This window comes from Sparassis crispa (assembly GCF_003851025.1).
Source record: "Sparassis crispa DNA, contig_000003F, whole genome shotgun sequence".
Lineage (NCBI taxonomy): Eukaryota > Fungi > Basidiomycota > Agaricomycetes > Polyporales > Sparassidaceae > Sparassis > Sparassis crispa.
This window is the reverse complement of record NW_020939750.1, coordinates 1,622,296-1,643,857: the sequence shown is the minus strand read 5'-3', so window position 1 is coordinate 1,643,857 and position 21,562 is coordinate 1,622,296. Positions and strand designations below refer to the sequence as shown.

The 21,562-nt window shown below is 49.6% G+C and overlaps 6 protein-coding genes across 6 annotated transcripts; 4 read left to right on the top strand and 2 right to left on the bottom strand.

Annotated features, from left to right (window-relative positions):
• Window positions 1–363: 363 nt before the first annotated feature.
• Window positions 364–1,666, top strand: SCP_0406330 (predicted protein; the record flags this gene model as incomplete). The annotated part of the gene is made up of 8 exons (XM_027757361.1): window positions 364–602; window positions 665–815; window positions 874–930; window positions 981–1,030; window positions 1,082–1,133; window positions 1,192–1,413; window positions 1,469–1,558; window positions 1,613–1,666. The coding sequence occupies 8 exons, from the start codon at window positions 364–366 to the stop codon at window positions 1,664–1,666; spliced, it is 915 nt and encodes a 304-aa protein (XP_027613162.1).
• Window positions 1,667–4,654: 2,988 nt separating this feature from the next.
• SCP_0406320 (Putative 115 kDa protein in type-1 retrotransposable element) lies at window positions 4,655–6,013 on the top strand (the record flags this gene model as incomplete). Its single annotated transcript, XM_027757360.1, has 1 exon — window positions 4,655–6,013. The coding sequence occupies one exon, from the start codon at window positions 4,655–4,657 to the stop codon at window positions 6,011–6,013; it is 1,359 nt and encodes a 452-aa protein (XP_027613161.1).
• Window positions 6,014–10,671: 4,658 nt separating this feature from the next.
• Window positions 10,672–11,068, bottom strand: SCP_0406310 (hypothetical protein; the record flags this gene model as incomplete). The annotated part of the gene is made up of 2 exons (XM_027757359.1): window positions 10,672–10,895; window positions 10,948–11,068. The coding sequence occupies 2 exons, from the start codon at window positions 11,066–11,068 to the stop codon at window positions 10,672–10,674; spliced, it is 345 nt and encodes a 114-aa protein (XP_027613160.1).
• Window positions 11,069–11,251: 183 nt separating this feature from the next.
• On the bottom strand, window positions 11,252–14,692 carry SCP_0406300 (hypothetical protein; the record flags this gene model as incomplete). The annotated part of the gene is made up of 10 exons (XM_027757358.1): window positions 11,252–11,385; window positions 11,434–11,549; window positions 12,551–12,627; window positions 12,685–12,954; window positions 13,004–13,393; window positions 13,449–13,517; window positions 13,566–13,703; window positions 13,753–13,925; window positions 14,004–14,300; window positions 14,359–14,692. The coding sequence occupies 10 exons, from the start codon at window positions 14,690–14,692 to the stop codon at window positions 11,252–11,254; spliced, it is 1,998 nt and encodes a 665-aa protein (XP_027613159.1).
• A 2,174-nt stretch (window positions 14,693–16,866) lies between these two features.
• Window positions 16,867–17,335, top strand: SCP_0406290 (hypothetical protein; the record flags this gene model as incomplete). Its single annotated transcript, XM_027757357.1, has 2 exons — window positions 16,867–16,909; window positions 16,959–17,335. The coding sequence occupies 2 exons, from the start codon at window positions 16,867–16,869 to the stop codon at window positions 17,333–17,335; spliced, it is 420 nt and encodes a 139-aa protein (XP_027613158.1).
• Window positions 17,336–20,963: 3,628 nt separating this feature from the next.
• On the top strand, window positions 20,964–21,551 carry SCP_0406280 (hypothetical protein; the record flags this gene model as incomplete). The annotated part of the gene is made up of 3 exons (XM_027757356.1): window positions 20,964–21,075; window positions 21,129–21,191; window positions 21,250–21,551. 3 exons carry the CDS (start codon window positions 20,964–20,966, stop codon window positions 21,549–21,551), a joined length of 477 nt encoding a protein of 158 aa, XP_027613157.1.
• Window positions 21,552–21,562: the final 11 nt, after the last annotated feature.

Genomic DNA, 21,562 nt, shown 5'->3' with positions numbered 1-21,562 from the left:
ATCGGGCGCTTAGTAGGTGTGATGTCGAGTCACAGAGGTAACAAACAAGTGACATACTTACGTAATCCTTTTTTGTAGCTCCTCTTTATGGCTCGTGTGCGGAATTTGATTTTTGCATGCCTCTTGGGTAGGCCGAGAGTCTGCATCACGAAATGCTGTGCACGTGAGGCGTGGTAAAGCCAATCCCCAGTCGGACTGGGCAGTCCTGTAGCAGTGCTGCAGCTGTGTCGGTGGAGCATCTCAGGCTGTAACAACCATCTTCAGGGCGCCGGACGCTCACTCTAGCGTTCTCGATTCCTTCTGTCCTCCCCGGTACTGCTGTATTTGACGTTTTTGAACTCACCAAACTCCTGAATCTCACGAATGGCTTACCGCGCAAACTACTCCGGCGAGACTCGTTCACCGCCCCAGCAGTATGACGATACGCCGTATAATCCGTACGATAATGAGCCGGCGCACCCAACCTATGATCAGGCGGGATATGGGTACGACAGTGGGACCTATGGTGGATATCGCGATGACCCTACCCCAGTAGCAAGTAAGGAGAGGGATAGGAGCGTCTTTGAGGCCGATGAAGCAGTCCCCCGGCCGCGAGGCCCCAAGTCAGTCATAACATGAATGTCTGTCGTCTCTTGCCTTGCTGATAATTCTTGGCTCTTGTTAGAAACTCAAGAAACTTGAGGAACTGGCGAAGTGAGTCTCAGGGTAACCTGTGGACGAGAGGAAGCGGTGTATGGTGCTTCGGCAGGTTCTTTTGCTGCACTATCATGATCTTCCTGTTCCTTGCCATCAGCATTATTATTTCTTTGGCGCTGGTAAGCTATCAGCTGTTGGACGATTAGTAGTGATGTACTCAAACCGGACTGGCTTTAGTGGATTAGACCACCCAATGTCGTTGTCAATGAGCCGACTATCTCTTCCACCAATCCTGTAAATCACCCTTTCATATTTTCGTGTGCTGTTGCCTAATTCGCATGTAGGTTAATCTGACCAGCGATGGTCTTACTGTGAATTTGGATGTTAACGTCAGGTGTGTCCCCTTTCTACGTTTCCACTGGCAGCCTCTCATCATAGTCCACAGCGTCAGCAACCCCAACTACTTATCTGTCAACTTGAAGACTGTTACTGCAGACGTACGTCCTGATTCGGCAGCATTTTTCTCCGAGCATTGTTTGACTTCTGACTCTGTAGCTATTCTATCCTCTGAGCGGTAACGAGACTGCGATCGGAAGTGGCACAGCAAAGAACATCGATTTCAGGTCCGACAAACAGACCAACTTCACGCTACCCATTGCGCTGCAGTACAATATGACCAACGACCCTGGGTTCAAGATCCTCATCAGCCTGGCCGGAAAGTGCGGTATCATACCAGGGCAGGCATCATCGGACATTACCGTTGACTACAAGATTATTGTGCGTCTCACTAATACCCTTGGCTTATGCTTTACTTATCCCGTTGTCGTTGCAGTTGGACATGAGGGTACTGCTCATCCCCGTTAAGCCTACTATCAACAGCAATTTTAACTTTGCTTGCCCGTTGAGCGCGAGTGAAATCGGAGTCAGTTGCATTCGTCACTGTGTCAAAGCTTTCTCTAACTTCGCCTTGTGACAGGACTTACTGAAATCGGCCGGGTTAGACTTGAGCGGCCTGGGTGGGCTACTATGATGCACTGATCAGAGCCGCTAGACGGAGGTGTGCGTCGGATTCGTCATCTATGCGATTATCGTACTCTTTTATATTGCTTTTGAATTCATACTATCGGACTCTCACAGTGGTATATCCTATTTTACATACGTCGATTGACATGGACATCATGCGGAGTGCAACGTCGATGTGTTGAATTATTTAATGAACCAGCCTGGAAGTCGTACGTCTATAACGAGCGTGCTTACTGCATAGTCTGCTGAAAAGCGTCATGGTCGCTAGGGCCTTCTTCGATGAGCCGATCCACCTCTACGATCTGCTTCGCCTTGTCTTCCAGATTACGGTTGCCGAGGGAGGACAGGTCTACTATGCCTCACAAGACCGCCGGCATGCCCCCCAAGTCGGCACCTCGCTCAATCCACCCTTTCCCCTGCCTCTACGACTTAGTTATCTCTTATATGTATGATTTTATAGTAATACATCATTCTTGAGGTCGAACGAGCTCAAACGGATCGGTATTGGAGGAGTCCCTTCTTGACCTGCAATGTCACGCGGACTCACACTGGCCGAAGTCTGCCGCAAGCATCAGCAGCGGGGTTTCAAGTGGTGGCGTCCACCACGACACGGTCACGACCGTCGCGTCCTGGACACACGGCTCTTGCCGCTACCACCACTTGCTACGAATTTTCCCACGGTCCGCCCTGGGGCAAAATCCTAGCAAATGGGCAAGGAGGACAACCCTCACCCTCTAAAAGAGGCGAGGACTACCCCATACACTCCCAGAGCTAACACAGCACTGGAACGAGCTGAGCAGAAAAATAATATGCAGGTCGAGGAGGACCACATGACCGAACAGACGCACCAGGAAACCGGGATCCCCAGTACTCTAAAAGAGATGAGCCAGATGGCACTGAACGCTACCACAAGGTCACCGCAGAAGGATAGATACAGCACTGAAGGAGTTCTAGAACACCAGACCAGCCCGAGTCCCACGCCGGGAGGAGTCACGAGAAAGGGACCGAAAGGTGATGTCTTGAACACACCTGAGCACACTGATATGGAAGTAGAAGATACCGAAGAGGCAACCACAGCTCGAGATAACGGACGAGAAAACACGATGCAAAAACTCGAAGAAGCACTCCAAAACACGATAAGGATCATGAGTACCATATCAGACCACGCTGATTTCTCGGCCCAGATCATAGCTAATGTCGAGAAGATTGCCGAAAAGTTCAGAATAAGGAAGGAGAAACCACAACAAGGTAATGACGAGACAATACACGCCGCACAGCAGAATACCAGCAAAGCAACCCAGAGCCCGCTCAGGGAGGACAGCCACATCGAGAAAGTGGCAAACCTCCTACTGAGGCTCACGATGAGGATGGATGAGATAGAAGCACAAGTAAGAAACTCAGGAACGAAACTGACGCACCAGACAGGAAGAAACCAGATGCAACATTTAAACTATGAGGAGAGGACCACGGTCGAGCCCATGACTCAGCCTAAGACAACGAAGAAAGTGGCGGCGGCGATCGCGAAACTGATTATACCGAAACCGAAAGGCAGCGACAACAAGATACTGAGTAAACAGATACCAGCTAACCCTCTTGCAGCACACCACCCATCGAGGATGATCGTCGAGATTCAGAATGGAGCAGAGGCAGGTAAAAGACCGGGAGAAGCTGAAATTGTCAGACAGGTTAATGAGAGGCTCCAAGAACACGAGGATAGCAAACACCTACGAGTGGTCAATGCTAAGTTTAACGCAATCAATAATTGCATAATATTCACGAGAGCTGATTAGCGAGCGGCAGACCTAGTGCTGTTCGCAAATAGATTTGTAGAGATTTTCGCAGGTAGCCGACAAACGCGCGTCAGAGCGGACTGACCGTGGTACAAGATCCAGTTAAATGGGGTCAATACCTGGAACCAATACACGAACAACATCCCAACACCAGAAGAGATACAGAAGGAGCTCATCGAGAACAACCCAGAATATGCAAAGATGGAAGTACTAGAGATGCTGAGATGGATGAGACACACATCAGACCTCAAAGCGGTGATGTACTCATTAGTCGTGATTGCACTCGCTAACGAAACAGATGCTGAGTACCTGATCAAGCGGGTGAAGAACCTGGCCATCGCCGGAACGTTTGCCCAGGTAAAACACTATGCTGACAAACCCCCAGTCATCCAGTGCAACAACTGCTGGTCCTTCGAACACATATGTGCTCGATGCAAGAACGTGACAAGCTGCCGAAGGTGCAGAGGGAAGCACCATGAAGATGACCACACGTGCAAGGAATGTGAGGCAGGTAATGTGGGAATGGGAGATGAGGAATGCCCCCACGAACACGAGTGCATGAACTGCCACGGAACTCACACAGCAAACTTCAGGAACTGCCCGATGCGGCTGAGACGGATCGGAACATCCGCAGCACGACCAATGAAGGCCCCCGCAGGAGGAGTGAACACACAAGACACCTGGAAAACAGTGACAGGACCACAGAAGACAACAACGGGTAAGGCCACTGACGTTCCGAGCCAGGCAGCGAGAGCGAAACAGGCCCATACTGCTAACAATAGATTCCGAGATCTCGAAGATGAACAACACAAGAATACGCTGGAATCTTTGAAAGCACGCTTCCCCGAGATGGAGGAAAAAGCCCGGATGGAGGCCCTGAGAGCTGCAAAAGGAGGGTTTGCCGCAGCAGTGGCAGCCCTTGAAGCGGTCCGAGACTCGGTGAGAATGCCCATCCCACACCCGATGAATGTTGATGACGCACAACCATGTTAGAGACAATAACCACGAAACCCATCCGCGTCCTACAACTCAATGCAAACACACAGAACAGGGCGATACACAGCCTACTCAACTCAACGGTCGGTGAGGACAGATTTGATATTGTACTAATAACAGAGCCATGGTGGGGAAACATCGGAGGCGGCAACAAAGGACCAGTCGCAGAATCAGCAATGGGCTGGACAGCCATAATACCGGTCTCAGTCATGCCGAAAGGAAAGCGACCAAGAGCGATGGCTTATGTCCGCAAGAGAGCAGACTTCACGGTAACACTACGATCTGACCTAGCTAATGACTTAGACATGCAGATCCTCGAGGTACAACAGGCACCCCATCCAACAACTCTAATCGTCAACATCTACAACGATAACAAGAAGCAGGGTAAGAGATCCGCAGTGAAAAGGCTGCAGAAGGTAGCGCTACCGAACGAAATACCGGTAATCCTATCGGGAGACTGGAACCTACACCACCCACTTTGGTCACGACACGCAACACCTGCAAATGAGATTATGGAGCGCACAGTCGATTGGCTGACAGAACGAGGATTCAGCATCCAGAATGAAAAGGGCGAGCCAGCCTTTTTCTCTCACTCACACAAAACATACTCGACGATCGATCTGACCTTCTTGAACCCGAGAGCGACAGAGCTGAATGCCACCAAGAAATGGACCATCGACAGGACCAAAGCATTCGGCTCTGACCACTTTGCACTGCACTGGGAGCTTGACTATAGAGCAGTCGAGATAGAGAACGTGACAGGTAAGAAGTACAATTTCAAGGATGCAGACCTGAAGGAGTGGAAGGCGGCATTTCAGGTGGCCCTGAACAAGTGTCAGGCCCACCTGAATGTCTTGCTCAACTTAGAAGATACAATGACGACAGAACAGTTGGATGGGGCAACTGATGCACTGACAGAAGCAATGCAGGCAGCGAACGAAATGACGGTTCCAATACGGAAACCAAGCGACAAGGCCAGACCGTGGTGGAACGACGCTCTGGAAAAGGTAAACAAGAGGATTGCACAACAACGCTCTGCCAACCTGGAACACAACAAGCGATGGGGAATGCAATCCCCGGCCATTGCAGTGACAATCAAGAAGAGCTGTAACTACTTCAAATGCCTATACAAGACCTCAAGGGACAAGTGGATAACGAAGACCCTGGAGGATGCAGAGACAAAGGATATATGGAGCTTTGGTAAGTGGGGCAAAGGGGAACGCACTTACCAGTCGCCAGCAATTTCGCAGGGACCAAACAAACCTCCAGCAGTACACCACACCGATAAGTGTGAAGCATTACAGAATGAACTCTTCCAACCACCGCCACCACTAGAAAATGCACAGATTCCAGACCTCGCAACCCCAGGAGTGAATGACTTCATGCACGAACCCCTCACAAAGGAAGAGGTTAAGAACTCCATATTTGACCAGGGAGCTGACAAGGCACCAGGATTGTCCCAGAACCCATTCCGGGCGATTCGATGGGCATGGGAAGTTGCAGACTCTACCATTACTGCGCTAATGCATCATTGTCTGAAGACAGGATACCACCCAAAAGCCTGGTGAAAGGTGATTGTGGTGGTGCTCCCAAAGCCCCGGAAACCAGATTATTCTAACCCCCGGGCGTACAGACCGATTCAACTTTTAGAATGCCTAGGGAAGGCCCTCGAGAGGATAGTTTCGACATGCCTAGCCTACATGGTTACAACACACAACCTCGTGCCCACAAACCAGTTTGGAGCCTGACCAAGTAGCTCAACGGACGATGCAATACTAACTTTTGTCAATGATGTAGAGGCGGCCCATAATCATGGGCTGGTAACATCAGCGCTAACATTCGACATCAAGGGATTCTTTGATTTTGTTAATCATGACAGACTACTCACCGTCATGCGCCAGAAGGGCTTCCCACTCCAATTGGTAAGATGGACAGCATCTTTTCTATCTGACCGAGAAGCCACGATATATATACGCAGCAGAGATACTCGAGATTTTCCAACAGAGAGCAGAGAATGACATTAGAATGAAAGCTGCAGGACTCAAGCTACCAGACAAACCGATCGCCGTCCCACTTACTAATGTTTGTTGATGACGGAAAGCTGTACATCTCATCAGAATTCCTAGACACTAACGTTCGGATTCTCAGAATAGCATACCATGAAGTCGAATGATGGCTTGCAAGCGTCGGACTAGCATCAGACATGGTAAAAAGAGAACTAATGCACTACTCAAACAGACGCAGACAACAAGGAGACTCCCGGACAATATCTCTACCCGGGGACAATGGTACAGAGGTAATCATAAGGGCAGAAGAAGCGATCAAATGGCTAGGAGTATATATGGACCGCCGACTAACATTTGACCACCATGTGAAACAGATGGCTGGACGAGCAGAGAAGACGGTAAATGGCCTTAGCATGTTGGCTAACACTGTCAAGGGACTCTCGCAGAAACACCTCAGGACACTGTACATCGCATGTGTTCGCCCAACCATGACATATGCCAGTGCCGTGTGGTGGAAAGGGAAGAAGATACATATGAACTGGCTCGAACGAGTCCAACATCGAGCACTACGCCCCATCTGCGCAGCCTTCCGAACGACCTCCATTGCCGCACTAGAACTAGAAGCTGCAATTATGCCGATCAAAGACCACCTAGACTTAACGAGCACGAGAGCAGCAGTGCGATTCAACAAGCTAAGTCCATTCAGCCCTATTCTATAATGGCTACCTACAGAATGGAGACAGATACAGACCACAACCCCGAAACCACCGCTCCCGACCCACAAGAAGACAACAGCAGCACGGAGGAAACCACCGAAGTCTACTAAACTCACGCGACTTGCACTTCGATCACACCCACTAGATGAGAGAATTCTGCCGCTCTGCCTCCCCCCATGGAAGCGGACCGTTGAGGACTTCCACAGATGACTTGTAATCACACCAGTGAAGAAGGGAGGGACGAAAGACGAGGTGATGAAAGCACATAACGAACACGTACATGCATTTCAACAGCTACCAGAACACTTACTGCTGTACTCCGACGGCTCGATGCTGGAAACAGCAGGAAGATGATGAGTAGGAGCCGCACATGCTGCAATGAACCAGGAAGCCATAGTATTTACCAGGAAGATCGGGATGGGCAAGCAAAGTGAAGTATACAATGCCAAGATGGCAGCAGCCTATCATGGGCAGCGAGAGATGCGACATCCTATATACACAACACGAACACCGACATCACGCACATCCACTTCTATGCCGACAACACTTCCGCGATCAGCACGATCTTTGACCCACCCAGTGGACTGGGCCAGGGACATGCGCGGATATTCCGGGAGCTCATGTTAGAGTTCCTCGAAGCGGACCCACAACATAGGGTGGAGATCGCGTGGACACCTGGCCACAAAGGGATCCCAGGTAATGAGACAGCTGACCGACTAGCAAAGGAAGCAACAAGAATCACAGGAGGGCCGATGACAGCATCCAGAGCCCATGCACTACAGAGAGCAAAGGAGAGAGCGCTCAGGAACTGGACCAAAGCTTGGAAGAAGACAACACCAACAGGAAGATTTGCGTCAGCTAATAGAATCCCCCCGCAGACACACCCGTATAAGACGTTCTTGCACTTCCCTTGGGAGGTGTTCAGGTGCATCGTGCAATGCCGAACAGGACACGCCTTTACAGGTGAGTACTACTCACAATTCGTTCCATCTGAACACGTTGACTGCACATGTGGAACTTTATTCCAGACCAGACCACACATACTACAAGACTGCGAACGATACAAGGACTACCGACACCTACTACAAAAAGTGAGCGACACCATCGACCTCCCAACAATCCTCGGAACGGCGGAAGGAATCGAAGCACTGGGAGAGTTCCTGCAGGTGAGCAGAGCATTCACGAAGATGGGGGAAAAGAGAGCGGGGAGGAGAACAGCGAGGTGGGAAGATGAACCAGAACCAGAGCCAGAAGGAGAGGAGACCGACAACGAGACGTCAAACCGAGATGACACAGACGACAACGAGGAGGAGGAGGAGGACACGAACAACAAGCTCCCACGTGGCGGAGTGGAGGACCATAGCGACACACGGTACTAGGTGCATGCTGACATACCGTCCCCCTCCCCTCATCACCAGACGACTCGCATGCAACAAAGCGGCAATCCCGACTTGCTACTTTGCTAAAAGACCCGATATGGTTCCCAGGCCCCTTTTATTATGTGAACGAAGACATGCAGCCCTAGCGGCATGCGACCGATTATTATGCAGACACCTTACAACCGACTCCATTTATCTACTCCACACGCCGCAGAACCCCCCCTGATACTTTTCAGATTCTTAATATGGTTGCCCAGTCATACTTAGGTGGAGTGGCGCATTTTAATGCCCACTTACTGTATGGACCGGCGATCACCGCGTCTTAGCACAGCTGTTTGCTTGTTGCGGTATATAAATACGGAATTCATCATCATCATCATCACCATCGTGTCCTGGCAGCACACTTCGCGTCCTGGCAGCACACTTCGCGTCCGTCAATCCACGCGCACTGCACGTCGATGCCGCGGGCATCACACCTGCAGAGCACCCAAGATCCTATTGCACAAGCAGCAACAGACGGCGCAGCGGCGACGATAAAATTCTCTCCCAATGTACAACGACCAGTGCGAGCGTACAAAATTTACTATGGAAAACTCTGCCGGCAACCTCCGAGATGGGTGCCAGCTTGCCCACCTTCAACACTCTCCCACAAGGTGAGCACCCATTGAGGGTAAGGAAGTGAAAAGGGAAAAACCAAAACAAATGCAAAACCTCCCCTGAGTCATCCCAAACCCTCACCAACATCACAGCCTCATCCTTCCCATCCTCCAAAGAAACAGCAATGCAATGACGGAATAGTGTTGACAAACGCTGACCTATGAGTTTCCTCAAGTGCAGCCCATGCCTCTCGGGGGTTTTCTAAACCCAACACAAAAGCCATCTCTGGGAGACTGAGGTTCATCAAGATCTTCCAGTACACCTGCTCACACTTCTTCTTCTTCGCTGCCACTCCCTTCAGTCCTCTCACTACCAGCTCCTCCTCCTCAGGCCCAACAACCTCCTACAAATCTGCAGCGACCAGATGCGCCTTCATCAGGGCACTCCACTTGATGTAGTTGCCCTCAACGAGCTTGGGAATGTGCGAGTCATGTTCTGGCATGATGACCAAAGCCAAAGGTAACTGCCGAAAATTGAAAGTGTAGGCCGAAATGCAGTTGCAAGCGTGACTACCGGTCGTTGCTAGCGGTTGATTCGAGGATGCACAGCAAGAGAATAAGCAGGGTGTGTAAGCAGTAGGAAGAAGCAAACACTAGGGTGTCAGAGCTCGAGGCTCATAACCTATTGCACAAGCAGCAACAGATGGCACAGCGGTGACAATAAAATTCTCTCCCAACGTACGACGACCAGCACGAGCATACAAAATCTACTATGGAAAACTCCGCTGGCAACCTCCGAGATGAGCGCCAGCTTGCCCACCTTCAACAGATCCAACATATGAGTCGCGTATGCAGGCTGCAGTTGAAGGTGTGCGTGCGGGTACTTATAGGTCTATCGCAGAGGCCGCCCGGAGAATGTGAGTGACAATGCATCGAAACATCAGGAAAAAGCCCTGAGTGAGGTAGCCATGGTGACCATTGTGTAAGGTTCTGTAGGACGTGTAGCCATGTGCGTGACTGATGTAGTCTCTGTAATGCTGTGTAGATCACTCATACACCTCCGTAAAATAATGTCAATATCATTTAGGCTCACTCTCTGTCATGGCACAATTAGGTCTAATCATCTTTAGCTCGATCCACAAGATAGCGAAAGAGTACAAAGTCATGGTGGCGTAAGTATGGATTGACATAAAATCTGTCACAGACATCAAGAACAGTATGTGATCGCAATGCCAGATCGATTTTTTCCCCCCAGAGTGGTATTAGTTGACAGCTATGCACAATATCAGTCACCTGCACGATAGATGCGAACTGGTGGTGTTTAAGGTATAACACGGGTTACACCACGGGTGAAATTCTCAACACCGCACCCGCGACCCGTCACACCGTACCCGCCAGCACCACGGGTCGGATCCCATATGGTAACACCTACAGTATGTTTAAAACCCGTGGTATGCCAAGGACGGGTACAGCCCCCAAATGGTGCAGCATCATTTATATTGTACGACAAAGGTAATTGTAAATATATCTCATATAGCTTGAGTACCCTGGACATTGTCCTCATCAAGCTCTACCCTCTTGCACTTCTTTGGAGTCACCGCTGCAATGAGATCTTCCATGCGCAGCAGGTCACTGCGCGCCCAAGACCCAAGGCACAGAGAGGCCCGGATTGTCAAAGGGGCAAGGCGGTTGTGCGTGAAATGAAGCAGTTGTCGGCCTTGTGAAAACACGCGTTCAACTGCAGTGAATGTTGCTGTGGATACCACCGTCAGTTTAGTCTTACATGCAGCGAGTACAACACTTACCTGGAATGCTGAGATAGTCGAGCACCATCCGTGAGAGCTTCGGATATGCTCGGTGATTGTCCGACCACCACTTGAGAGGGTCTGAGACATTCTCAACCGGGCGCGCAAGGTATTCATCCATCTCGCTGTGAACTTTGACTGCACTGTTCACCGAGATATTGGTGAACTCAGCAAAATCATCCACTGAGTCCTCTGCACCCTGTGCCAACACCAAGGTGACAATTAGCTACATGATGCCAAAATAGCGAGAACATACCTGTACATTGACTGTACCTATGTTGTCTGCACCTGCATTATCCGAGAATTATTGTTGTAGTGTAGCGGCCTCCTCGTACACAGCGATATATTCCTCGCGCGTGATGTTCTCAGCAGTGTCGATCCAAGTCTGATCCCAACTGCGCTGTTTGAAATACTCGAGCTTCAAACTGGGATGAAGGACTAGATGTAAGTCAGTAAATTTACGTCAAAAATCGGTATCAAACTTACCCATAGCAATGCGATATATCGATGAGAGATCGGTCTTTGAATAATACCTGTTCATAGTGGTGCGCGCGAGGCCCATCACTGACTGGATTGCAGGCGGCACCGATTGCTCACCCGCACTGCCAAGCATGTCGTCAATAGTATCCATGGTAGGCAGTGATGTCAGTTATGAGGGATAATCTTTAGTGCTTATAAGTTACAATTAAGGCTGAAATCCGGGTTTAATAAGCAGGCCATGTACAAGGATAATCTACTGAGGGATTATCCCCTCAGTAGATTATCCTTTTGAAGTAGTCTAAGCTAATCTGAAGATAATCCAAAGGGATAATCCAGAGGATAATGCTAAAGATCATCCAAAGGATTATCCAAAGTCAAAATTGATTTAAGAACTTGCATCCAGCCAGGATTGAACTCTCAACCTCAGGAGAAAGTCACATGACTAAGAAACTTCAGACACTTTGGGACATCTTCTGCACCCCTGACATTATAGAACAACTAGTAAATACACTAGTACTATAAGATGGACCAGCCTATATCCTATCTATATTCTGGATAATCACATATAATGCCCTGGGACATGTGTTAGTACAATGGTCAGTTAGTCATCTGAGAAGCCCTTAGTTACAATACACTACAAGTTATGTTGAAGCTAAGAGCTGGGTCTGAAGGGTATCCTAAAGTGACTAGAAACATCCTTTTTCTTATGTCTAAGTCAGTCACTACTTTTGTGATGAGCAGAATTTGTCTAAGTCCTTTCAGCAAAATTTACTATATATATTATGCATGAGTGCAAATTGTTAAGGTCATATGGAGTAGTGGTTAAAGTGTCTGAAGTTTTTTAGTCATGTGACTTTCTCCTGAGGTTAAGAGTTCAATCCTGGCTGAATGCAAGTTCTTAAATCAATTTTGACTTTGGATAATCCTTTGGATGATCTTTAGCATTATCCTTTGGATTATCCCTTTGGATTATCTTCAGATTAGCTTAGACTACTTCAAAAGGATAATCTACTGAGGGGATAATCCCTCAGTAGATTATCCTTGTACATGGCCTGCTTATTAAACCCGAATTTCAGCCTTAATTGTAAGTTATAAGCACTAAAGATTATTCTTTATAGCTGACAATGATGTGGTAGGAATGACGTTTGCGATGGTGCTGATGGAGTCCTGAGAAAAGAAGAGTGTGGCCTTTTTGTACTTCTGTGGAATAAATCTGTCAGAAGACCTGCGACAACTGTGCCCTCATGATATGCATACCTTGAGCACCTGCATCAGAGCTTGGGCAATCTGCCAGTCGTCCATGTCCAGTTCATACTTGCGGAGTTTTAAGACCTTGTCTGCAGTGATAGCATTGATGGGCTGGCGATAGCGAATTGCAAAACTTAACATATCGTAGGTCGAGCTCCACCGAGTGACGACATCACGGGGAATGATGCGAACACGGAGTTTATAGTGCTGACACATCTCACACCAGGCTGGTAGTGCAATTGTGCTGGAGTGGATGATGGCAAAAGCGAGTTGATGGATCTGCACTGCAATATCAGTAAGAGTATACTTAGCTTGAGTGTGCACTCACCTTGGTCAACGTGGCCTGAACGTCTGCAGTTTCATTGAGAAGGGCCTCACGTGCATCGTCGTCCAGCTCCGCCAGCCCATCAACCTCCTTGTAGATCTCTTCCTCATCAGTGAATTCCATACCAGCATTCTCAACATCATCATCATCATCATCGTCGCCATCGTCATCTGGCCCTAAGAGATCAGGTAGATCATCGGGTGTATCATCCTGCAAGTCAGACAACTTCGCAAGGGCAGCATTGAACGGTTTGAGAAGTGATTTGGCTGAAAGTTGCAGTGTGTGGTTGAAGCATCGAACACGGTGGACCTCCTCGAAGGAGTTTGGGAGTTTGGCAAGCTCCGTTGTTTGCTTGTCATTGGATGTCGCATTGTTACCGTTGAATGTCAGGATCTATGAAAAATGATCAGTATGATATAAACAACATTGAAACAAGTCAGCAACATACCTTTTGCTCAATCCCGTACCTGACCAGCATGGCCTGAAACTCACGTGCGAGTGTTTGACCTGTGTGAGACTGAGATCGTGATGAGTAAGGTGCCCGATGAAAGACAATGTGGCATACCTCCAAGACTTCAATCACGTCCAAAAGAAAAGAAAGCGGATACCCTTGGAACTCGAGATGGACAGTCCAAGCTACGAAGGCGCAATGGTTCGGCGAAGTCCATGCATCCGTGGCAAAGTTGAGGTGCCCCGGGTGCTCCTAAAAATAATATTATTGAGGAAACTGGATTTTGGTCAGAGGTACGTACCCGTAATAACTGTCCGATGCGCTCACGACAGTGCTCAAATAAACTCTTGATGTCCCGAGCCAAGGTCATGGATGATGGCAATACGAGGGTGGGATGGCCAGCCATCATGAGTTCTTGGAACTCACGGTCTGACACAATCCTGACAGGGTGATTGCTTTCGGTGACCCACTTAACTAGGTGTGCACTAACCCACATGAGTGTGATGAGCATGGAGGGAGGCCGGTGATGGAGGGAGAAACACAATCACGTACCGAGCTTCCACGTGTGAGCAAACACTGCGAAGATTGAACCATCACGTGGGGCCTTGTCTCCCTTGATTGCTGCTTCGACTGCAGCTGCTCCGAAGCAGTTAATAGCGTGAGTCTTAAGGTTCAATGTGAAAGCCTTGTCCTTGGAATCCTGGTACCGTCGGACACCACCGAGGGGATTCTTGCACTTGCGAGCAGCACAGGGAAAGAAATGACACTTGCATCCATTATAATATTCAACCGAGACATTCGATTTGAAGAACGTATAGACCGGGGACCTCCAAGTTGCTTGCAAGTGTGCTGAGAAATGAGTGTCATTAGTATGTAGTCCGACGTGAGAAGTAAACTTCGCACTTACTGAGCTCCTGTGCATCATTCTCCTCCAGTCCACCCTCGTTAGAGCTGCTCGTTGATGAGTGAATGGAGATCGCATCAGTGAGAGCCAGCGCCTCTGCACTACCGGAATCGGAGTGAATGGAGATGGTGTCAGGTTTAGAGGTGTACGTTGAGACCCTGGAGGATGTGCAAGACAGCTTAGATGATGAAGCTGCCTTGCGAAGGCACTTTAAAGGACGAGTTAAGGCCTTCATGCCAGCCTTCAAAGTCTGCATGACCTTGGCGGCCTTGCGTGAGACATGCAACTTCAGAGAGGAGTGGGAGGATGCAGCATCAGGGAGAGCCTTCTTCCCCATTGTTGTGAGACAAGAAGGAATACGAGGACACAATGAGATGTACCATCCATGCTCCTTTTAACTGAGTATGCCAGGCAGTGCATCAGCTGTATGACACACTCGCCCCAGCCCGACTCCGATGACTAGCAAGAAATTGGGTAAAATTGAGTGAGCAAATTGAGAGATAAACAGGAAAAATTGTACGAGGACCAACGCAGTGGCTACTGTTGCATGATGATCAAAAATACTGAGCATTCTATCCAGCTTATGAGCTTATAAAGTGGTGCAACGTGCGTATGTTGCTCACACCCTAGAATAGCCCGGTCTGTAATATCAGTGAGTCGTATGCTCGACTGAGAATTGGGAGATACTTACTGCCTTGTTGGCTGGCCGCAAAGTGCAACGCGTGTGCCGGGTGAGATGGCATGGATTTCTATGAGTTGGACTTCTCTTGAGGTCTCACCAGCTGGACCAAGTTGGACTCAGACTGGAAATCCTTGACTGGGAAAGGTAAGTCAATGGTATGCTACAATGCACCTGCTCCTGCGATCCACAGATGGCTTCGGACAAGCAACCCAAGACGTTGGTCATGAGCGCCAAGTCATCCTGTGCGGCACCTAAAAAATGACGTCTCAACTCTGGGCGCTCTTTTGGGAGAGCTCGGCGCCAGTAGTGGTGCTCGAGTCGCCTTGTGCACCAGTAATGAAGGTGAGTTTCTGTGTTATATTCATCAATGTTGTCAGTTCTGGAGCTCGGGTCCAACTTGGAACTTCCACTCACCTTGATGCAGGCCTGACTGAACCTTTTTGAGACCTGCAGGACTTTACTCACTGGTAGATACTGATCGACGCTGAATCCTGGGTATTCAATGGAGCAGTTGTGAGGGCGCGCTGTCGACTCAGGGTATGCACGGGCCTTGGCCAGAGGAGCTTTTGACTCCCGGTCAAGTGAGTGGTACTTTGCTGTGGTTCACCGGGCGTGGCAAACAGGAAAGTACACAGGGCTATCACAGTTGTTCAGTGATATCAAATTTATTTTTATGATAATGGGTTAGGGACGCCTGAGCTATACGTGTGATTTGTTGTCTGAAGTCGGGATGGCAGTCTGTACAATACAGACGGGGGAATGTAGAGGGGGATGCCTAGCAACCATGTGCAAGGGCTTGCGTTCTGTCTTCTTATATGATGCTGAGTCTTCTGTGTTCTCTCATCTGTGTGCCTACAACCGTGTGCAGGGCTTACCGAGTCTTCGTTGTCTTCTTAACAGTGTGCCTACAACCGTGTGTAGGGCTTACCGATTCTTCATTGTCTTCTTAACAGTGTGCCTACAACCGTGTGCAGGGCTTACCGAGTCTTCTGTGTTCCTATCCGAGTGCCTACAATCGTGTGCAGGGCTTTACCGAGTGCGTGTGTCCTAATACGATGTGCCTGACCGATAACTTTCCTACGTGTTGTCCGAGAACTTTCCGAGAACGGGTTGAGTATCTAGCAACCGTGTGCTAGACTACCCAACAGAAATGATACGAGAGTGCAGTAGTTGTGTTCGTAACAACTCACTGCCTGCGCTGAACTGACTTCGTCGGGATCCTTTTGATTACGAGTAACAATGTTACTGGGAGGAGTGGAATAAACTCCTATTCTTTTAGTTTATCACTTGTAGGGTAAGCTACAAGCGAAGGGAGAACTCTTCACTTATAGGGGTGCTACAAGTGGGGAGAGAAGACTGAGGGTCGGGGCGCCTCAGGGGTCCTTTTATACCCCTCGGGTGTCACCTGTTGTGACCGTTACATAGTAGTGTTACATGGCAGATTGGCCAATAGCAAAATAAGAGCATCACGTGATCAAAGGGGAAAGTAGGAAGGAAAAATGTCTTAGGACCTTCATGTCCAATAGCATAAAGTGAGCAGGGAGAAACAGGGAAGACAAAACTCTTGGGACCTCCATGTCCAATAGCATAAAGCAAGCAGGGAGAAGTAGGGAGAAAGCACTTTCCGAGTTTTTCCCGTCCAATAGCATAATGTGAGCATCAGGTGACACACTCGGCCAAACATTCTCGAGTTCCATCTTAGTCACGTGACTTCTTTATCGAGTGCTTCACCGGTGGTTACGTGTTCACAAGCCAAACACTTTTGGTGCGTGACAGCGCCATGATAATCATTATCTTTCACCCTCCCCCTGTCGCGGCAAGGCTCGAGCATGACATTCAGCGAGAACATGATCTTCATGCACAATTGCACAGGTAAGCCGTGCTGGTCATCAACTGTTCCGCATGCTTAGCCTTGTCGCAGATAGGACACCAGAGGCCTTGTGCATGCAAGTGCTCATGCTCAAGATCCTGTACCTCCTGTTCATGATGAAAGGCGTGGCAGAGTATTTTTACACGAATGACCTGTGCGTGCTCGTCGACGTCTTCCTCCGCGAGATCGGCAACATCAATGAGGACAACGAGTCGATACGTCTTCCCACATCCTGGTGGTTACCTCCGCGTGCTGCACTCGCTGCTCACGAAGATGCAGCTGCGCACGATACCATAGAAGCTCACGCAGATCGTGCGCTCGCTCAAGGGACGGTCCCTCAACATCACATTACGGCGGAAAGGGAGGATATAAAGGCGAGAAAGTATTCCCAGACTGCAGATCCTCCATTCCCGTCGATAATCGGCTGACTCTGTTATCTTCCAAACATGGCCCTCTGAACAAACAATTCCAGCTGTCATCCGTCTCCTCTCCATTCTGGTTCCTCCTTCGCTTTTGAGACACCCATGAATCCAACTCTCAGCAAGGACGTACACCCTGTCTTCCATGAAGGTCACGTCGCTGTAATCACCGGTGCTGCCAGTGGTATCAGATGAGTGGCAGTGTTGGAATTTGCCAAGTAAGCATATATTGAAATTATCATATTTCTTCAGACTCATTGGGCCCGTTATTGCATGCAGAACTGGCCTCAAAATTGCCGTTGCTGACGTGAACAAAAAGCAGCTCCGTGAAATTGGCACAGAGGTTGCCAAGGTCGTCGGTGAGGCGAACGTGCTCGTCCGGATGTGAGCAAGTTCGACCAGGTCGTCCGGCTGCACGACCGAGTGTACGAAGTGTGGGGCGAGGTGAGCTTCACGAACCTTCTGTACATCTCCGCATTTCCACGCATATTCCCCACGAGGCTATCTGAACTGTGACATTTCTGCAGAGGCAACGTCGCATACAATGCATCCAATGCTGCTGTGAAGTCACTCTCAGAGGGTCTCACGCACGAGCTGTGAGACGTGCCATTCGCGAACCTCACCGTGCACTTATTTGTGTACGTAGTCTCACATCATCCCATCTACCTTGTGCGCTGCTCATCTGATCGACGCAGTCCTGGATGGACATGGGCAGGCATGACGGGCGACAACAGCGTGAAGAAGAAGCCCGCCGGTGCGTGGACCGCCCAGGAAACCATGCTGTACATGGTCAGTTGCTCACCATGTGCGATTCCATCCGCGATGTTGACCCCAGGACAAAGCACCTCGTCATGTGCTGCCTATACCACTCTCCCTGCCCCACATAGCAGCAGTGTGTTCACGGATCCGCTGGCATTGTCGAGGGAGAGAACGAGATCAATTTGAGGGCACAGCCTGAAGGTGAGCCACACAGCGGAGCACTTGAACACCCAGGTGAATACACGTTCAATTCCGCACAATAAGCCTGTGGTGACATCGCAGCTGCGCAGGCTTACGCCGGCACTGCCTAAGCGACATAAGCCACCTGTGGTGCCCACACGGAACGAACAGTTGGTATGTATAGCTGGTGCGGCTAGTGATTGCAGGGCTATCTGGAGTAGTGGGCGGACCCTCAGAACATCACCAACCTGGTGGGAATCTGAAGAAGAAGCAGGTATCCGCAGATTGCACGAGGGGAAATGAGGGCTGAGTAGGGCACTACATACCTAGAAACCTACAGTACATCATGACCTTCCACGTATCAACAGGGGGCTCCGCATCCTTGAAACTCTGGTGAAAGTTACCTGCTGCCTCGGGCTCATCAGTTAGGTCCTGGTACGATGTGACATACTCATGCTTGAGCAAGTGCATCAATGCGACGCACGACGGGCTCATGCAAGTTGAAGACAAGCATCTTCTGAAGGTCAATCACTCCATGGGATAGAAAAGCACAAGACACTGAGGGATGTGACACATGTGAGATAGGGAAGAGGAACAAGGAAACGGGGGGATGAGAGTGGCACACAGTGATGCACCTACAGGCTTGCTAGCAGACCGAGAGAAAGTAGAATAGCCGATTTGACGAGTGCCATGCCAGTGACCTGTGAAATGAAGTTTCAGTATCGGTATGTAAACAAAACACAGAGAGAATATCAGTGAGCCAGTAGTAGCAAGTAAGCAGAACATACACCAGCAGCATCGTGCATCATGCAAAGCAATGAGCACGACATGGCGGTGCGGCGGGAGTGTGCGAGCCTCGGCACTCAATTAAATATCTATTTTTCCCATCAAACAATTGATCTGCAACTAGGGATTTGCGTCGAGAACTTGGGGAATAGACCTGTCCATCCTCGGCAACCATAGAATAGAGGGATTCCTACGAGATTCAAACATGTAATGCCCTCTTGGACCAGTACAAAGCAGATAAGACAGCAAAGTTTCCAAAATCAATCTCAATTAATATACCCATTGGAAAGTATTGTATACACATGCAGCACAGGACAACGGGTGCTTCTTGTGCTCGAAATGCGACACGTTCAGCGTGATTTACAGACGCGTTGTGCCAGCACGTGATGCGCTGGGTCGGCAATCAAGACCTCCTAGTAAGAGCCCGTAATAAAAAGCAGACGTCAGACATGGATATCCGAGGTACGAGGTTGAAGCGGAGTGTCTACCATCTGCCCTCGGGAGACTAAGTATAAAGAACATAGATAGGTACCCCTACCGTGATGCATACAGAAAGGAGAACCATGTACATAAAATCCTGGACTCAGCAGAGAAGTGCAACACACTCACTGAATCCCTTATGGCATCATGGTTTGCAGTAGATCACTTGATAGTTGTCTTCACTACTAGTAAGTGCCCAAATATTGTTCACTAGGTCCTCTTCCATCTTAAAAAGTTGAGTGTACGTAAGTGAAGTACAACCACTCCCTCCTGAACAACAGTTTTGGCCTAACTCAACTGCAAATATAATAAAGATGCATGGAGTAAGAACCTGCAAGCCAATACTACTGACAAAGAAGCAGAAATGACGCCAGAACATCATGAGCACGAGTGTGTGACATGGCGGCGCCACAGCGGGATGGTGAGTAGACATGGAAAATAGCCGGCTTGGCAGGTGCCTAACCGGCCACGAGCCTCGGCAGTCAATTAAATATCTGTTTTTCCCATCAAACAATTGATCCGCAGCCACTGATTTGTGTCGAGAACTTGGGGAATAGACCTGTCCTCCCTCGGCAACTGTAAGATGTTTCTCCACCTCACCATGGAGAATCCCAGCAGCCCCACACTCTTCCAAGCACTGCCCAATCATCCCTCTCCACTTCAAGTGCCCGTCAATTTGATGACATGCCATGTTCTCAACACCCTTTATTAACACTGGTGCCCCGCTGCGCCCCAGCTAATGTCCGACACCCTTGACAGGACAGCCAAGACATAATTATTAGACCCCACCCAGCGACGACACGCCGAGCGGCAGACCACGCAGCTTCGTCATTAGGCACTGGAGTAGGGAGTGACATGGGTAACATCTGCCCGGGTGTACCTGCGACCCGACCCACATCACACCCGTGCAGGTGACCTGCACGGGTTCCGGGTGACCTGCACATGCCACCCAGGTCGGGTACGGGTATACCCACTTATGGACACTCCTGGTACTTTTTGGTCTGAGGGGCCGGGGAAGAGGCCGGCAGGTCCGTATATTCCCGCTAGCTAGTGGGTTCTTAGAGGTGATCGACCTGTCCGTGCTCCCCGCCATTTTTGCAAAGTCACGTGTTTGATGTCACAACAGGTCACGGCGCAACAGCACACGTAATCCACCATCGACTGAAAAGGTGCATCTCAATCGCTACGCGGCTCATACGCAGAAATACTCGCTTCAGTTCTGTTGGATGTGTCCTGCTCGGAGTCTACTCTGTCTACTCGTTTCGCCTTGGCGCATGGTCTACCGCCTACCGTCTCTCTGATCTCAGGGGTTGCGCACTGTACCGTGTCCGGCCCAGTTGTCATACCGTCGACGACGGGATACTACACCCCCCACCACCCGTTACATGTTGGATATATTGCGGATCCCGACATCGTTCTTGGGCACGACTGGATGGATATATTATGCCCGATCATTTCTGGCGGTGTACTCGCGGATCCAGACCCGTTCGACGCATTCAACACGCCACAAGGGTACACATGGATGGCTGTGTGCTCCGCCGACGGTGCGCGTCATGCTCTTCACCCATGTCCAGTAGTCCTGATGATCTTGTGACAGATGCGAGCACGCCCTCTACCTCTACGTGCGGCGGCAGCTACTTCCCCCGGTACCCTTTCAATGGTATTTCTCGCATTTTTATTACTTGTCTACATTACTGATGAAATCTTTGCTGTTTTAGAAGGTGCGAGCACCTCTTTCTCTCCGTACGCCGACACTGCCGATGGCAGTCATCTCGTTGAAGTTGGATCTCCGTCTGTGGCTGTTCCCTCTCGGAACGGTAGTACTCTGTGTCCTATCCGTATGGCGGATAGTGGTTCTACTCATTGTACGTGCGCCTACGGTGTAGGCAGTTCTTCGTGTTCTGACCCGCACGTCGCGGGTGGTTCCCCTTGGTCATCGCAACCTGTCTTTGTGCAAGGTTGCGAATCTACTGGTCATCGTCTCCCGTCATTGAGTCTCCAAATATTGCATATACATTGAGTATCATGTTT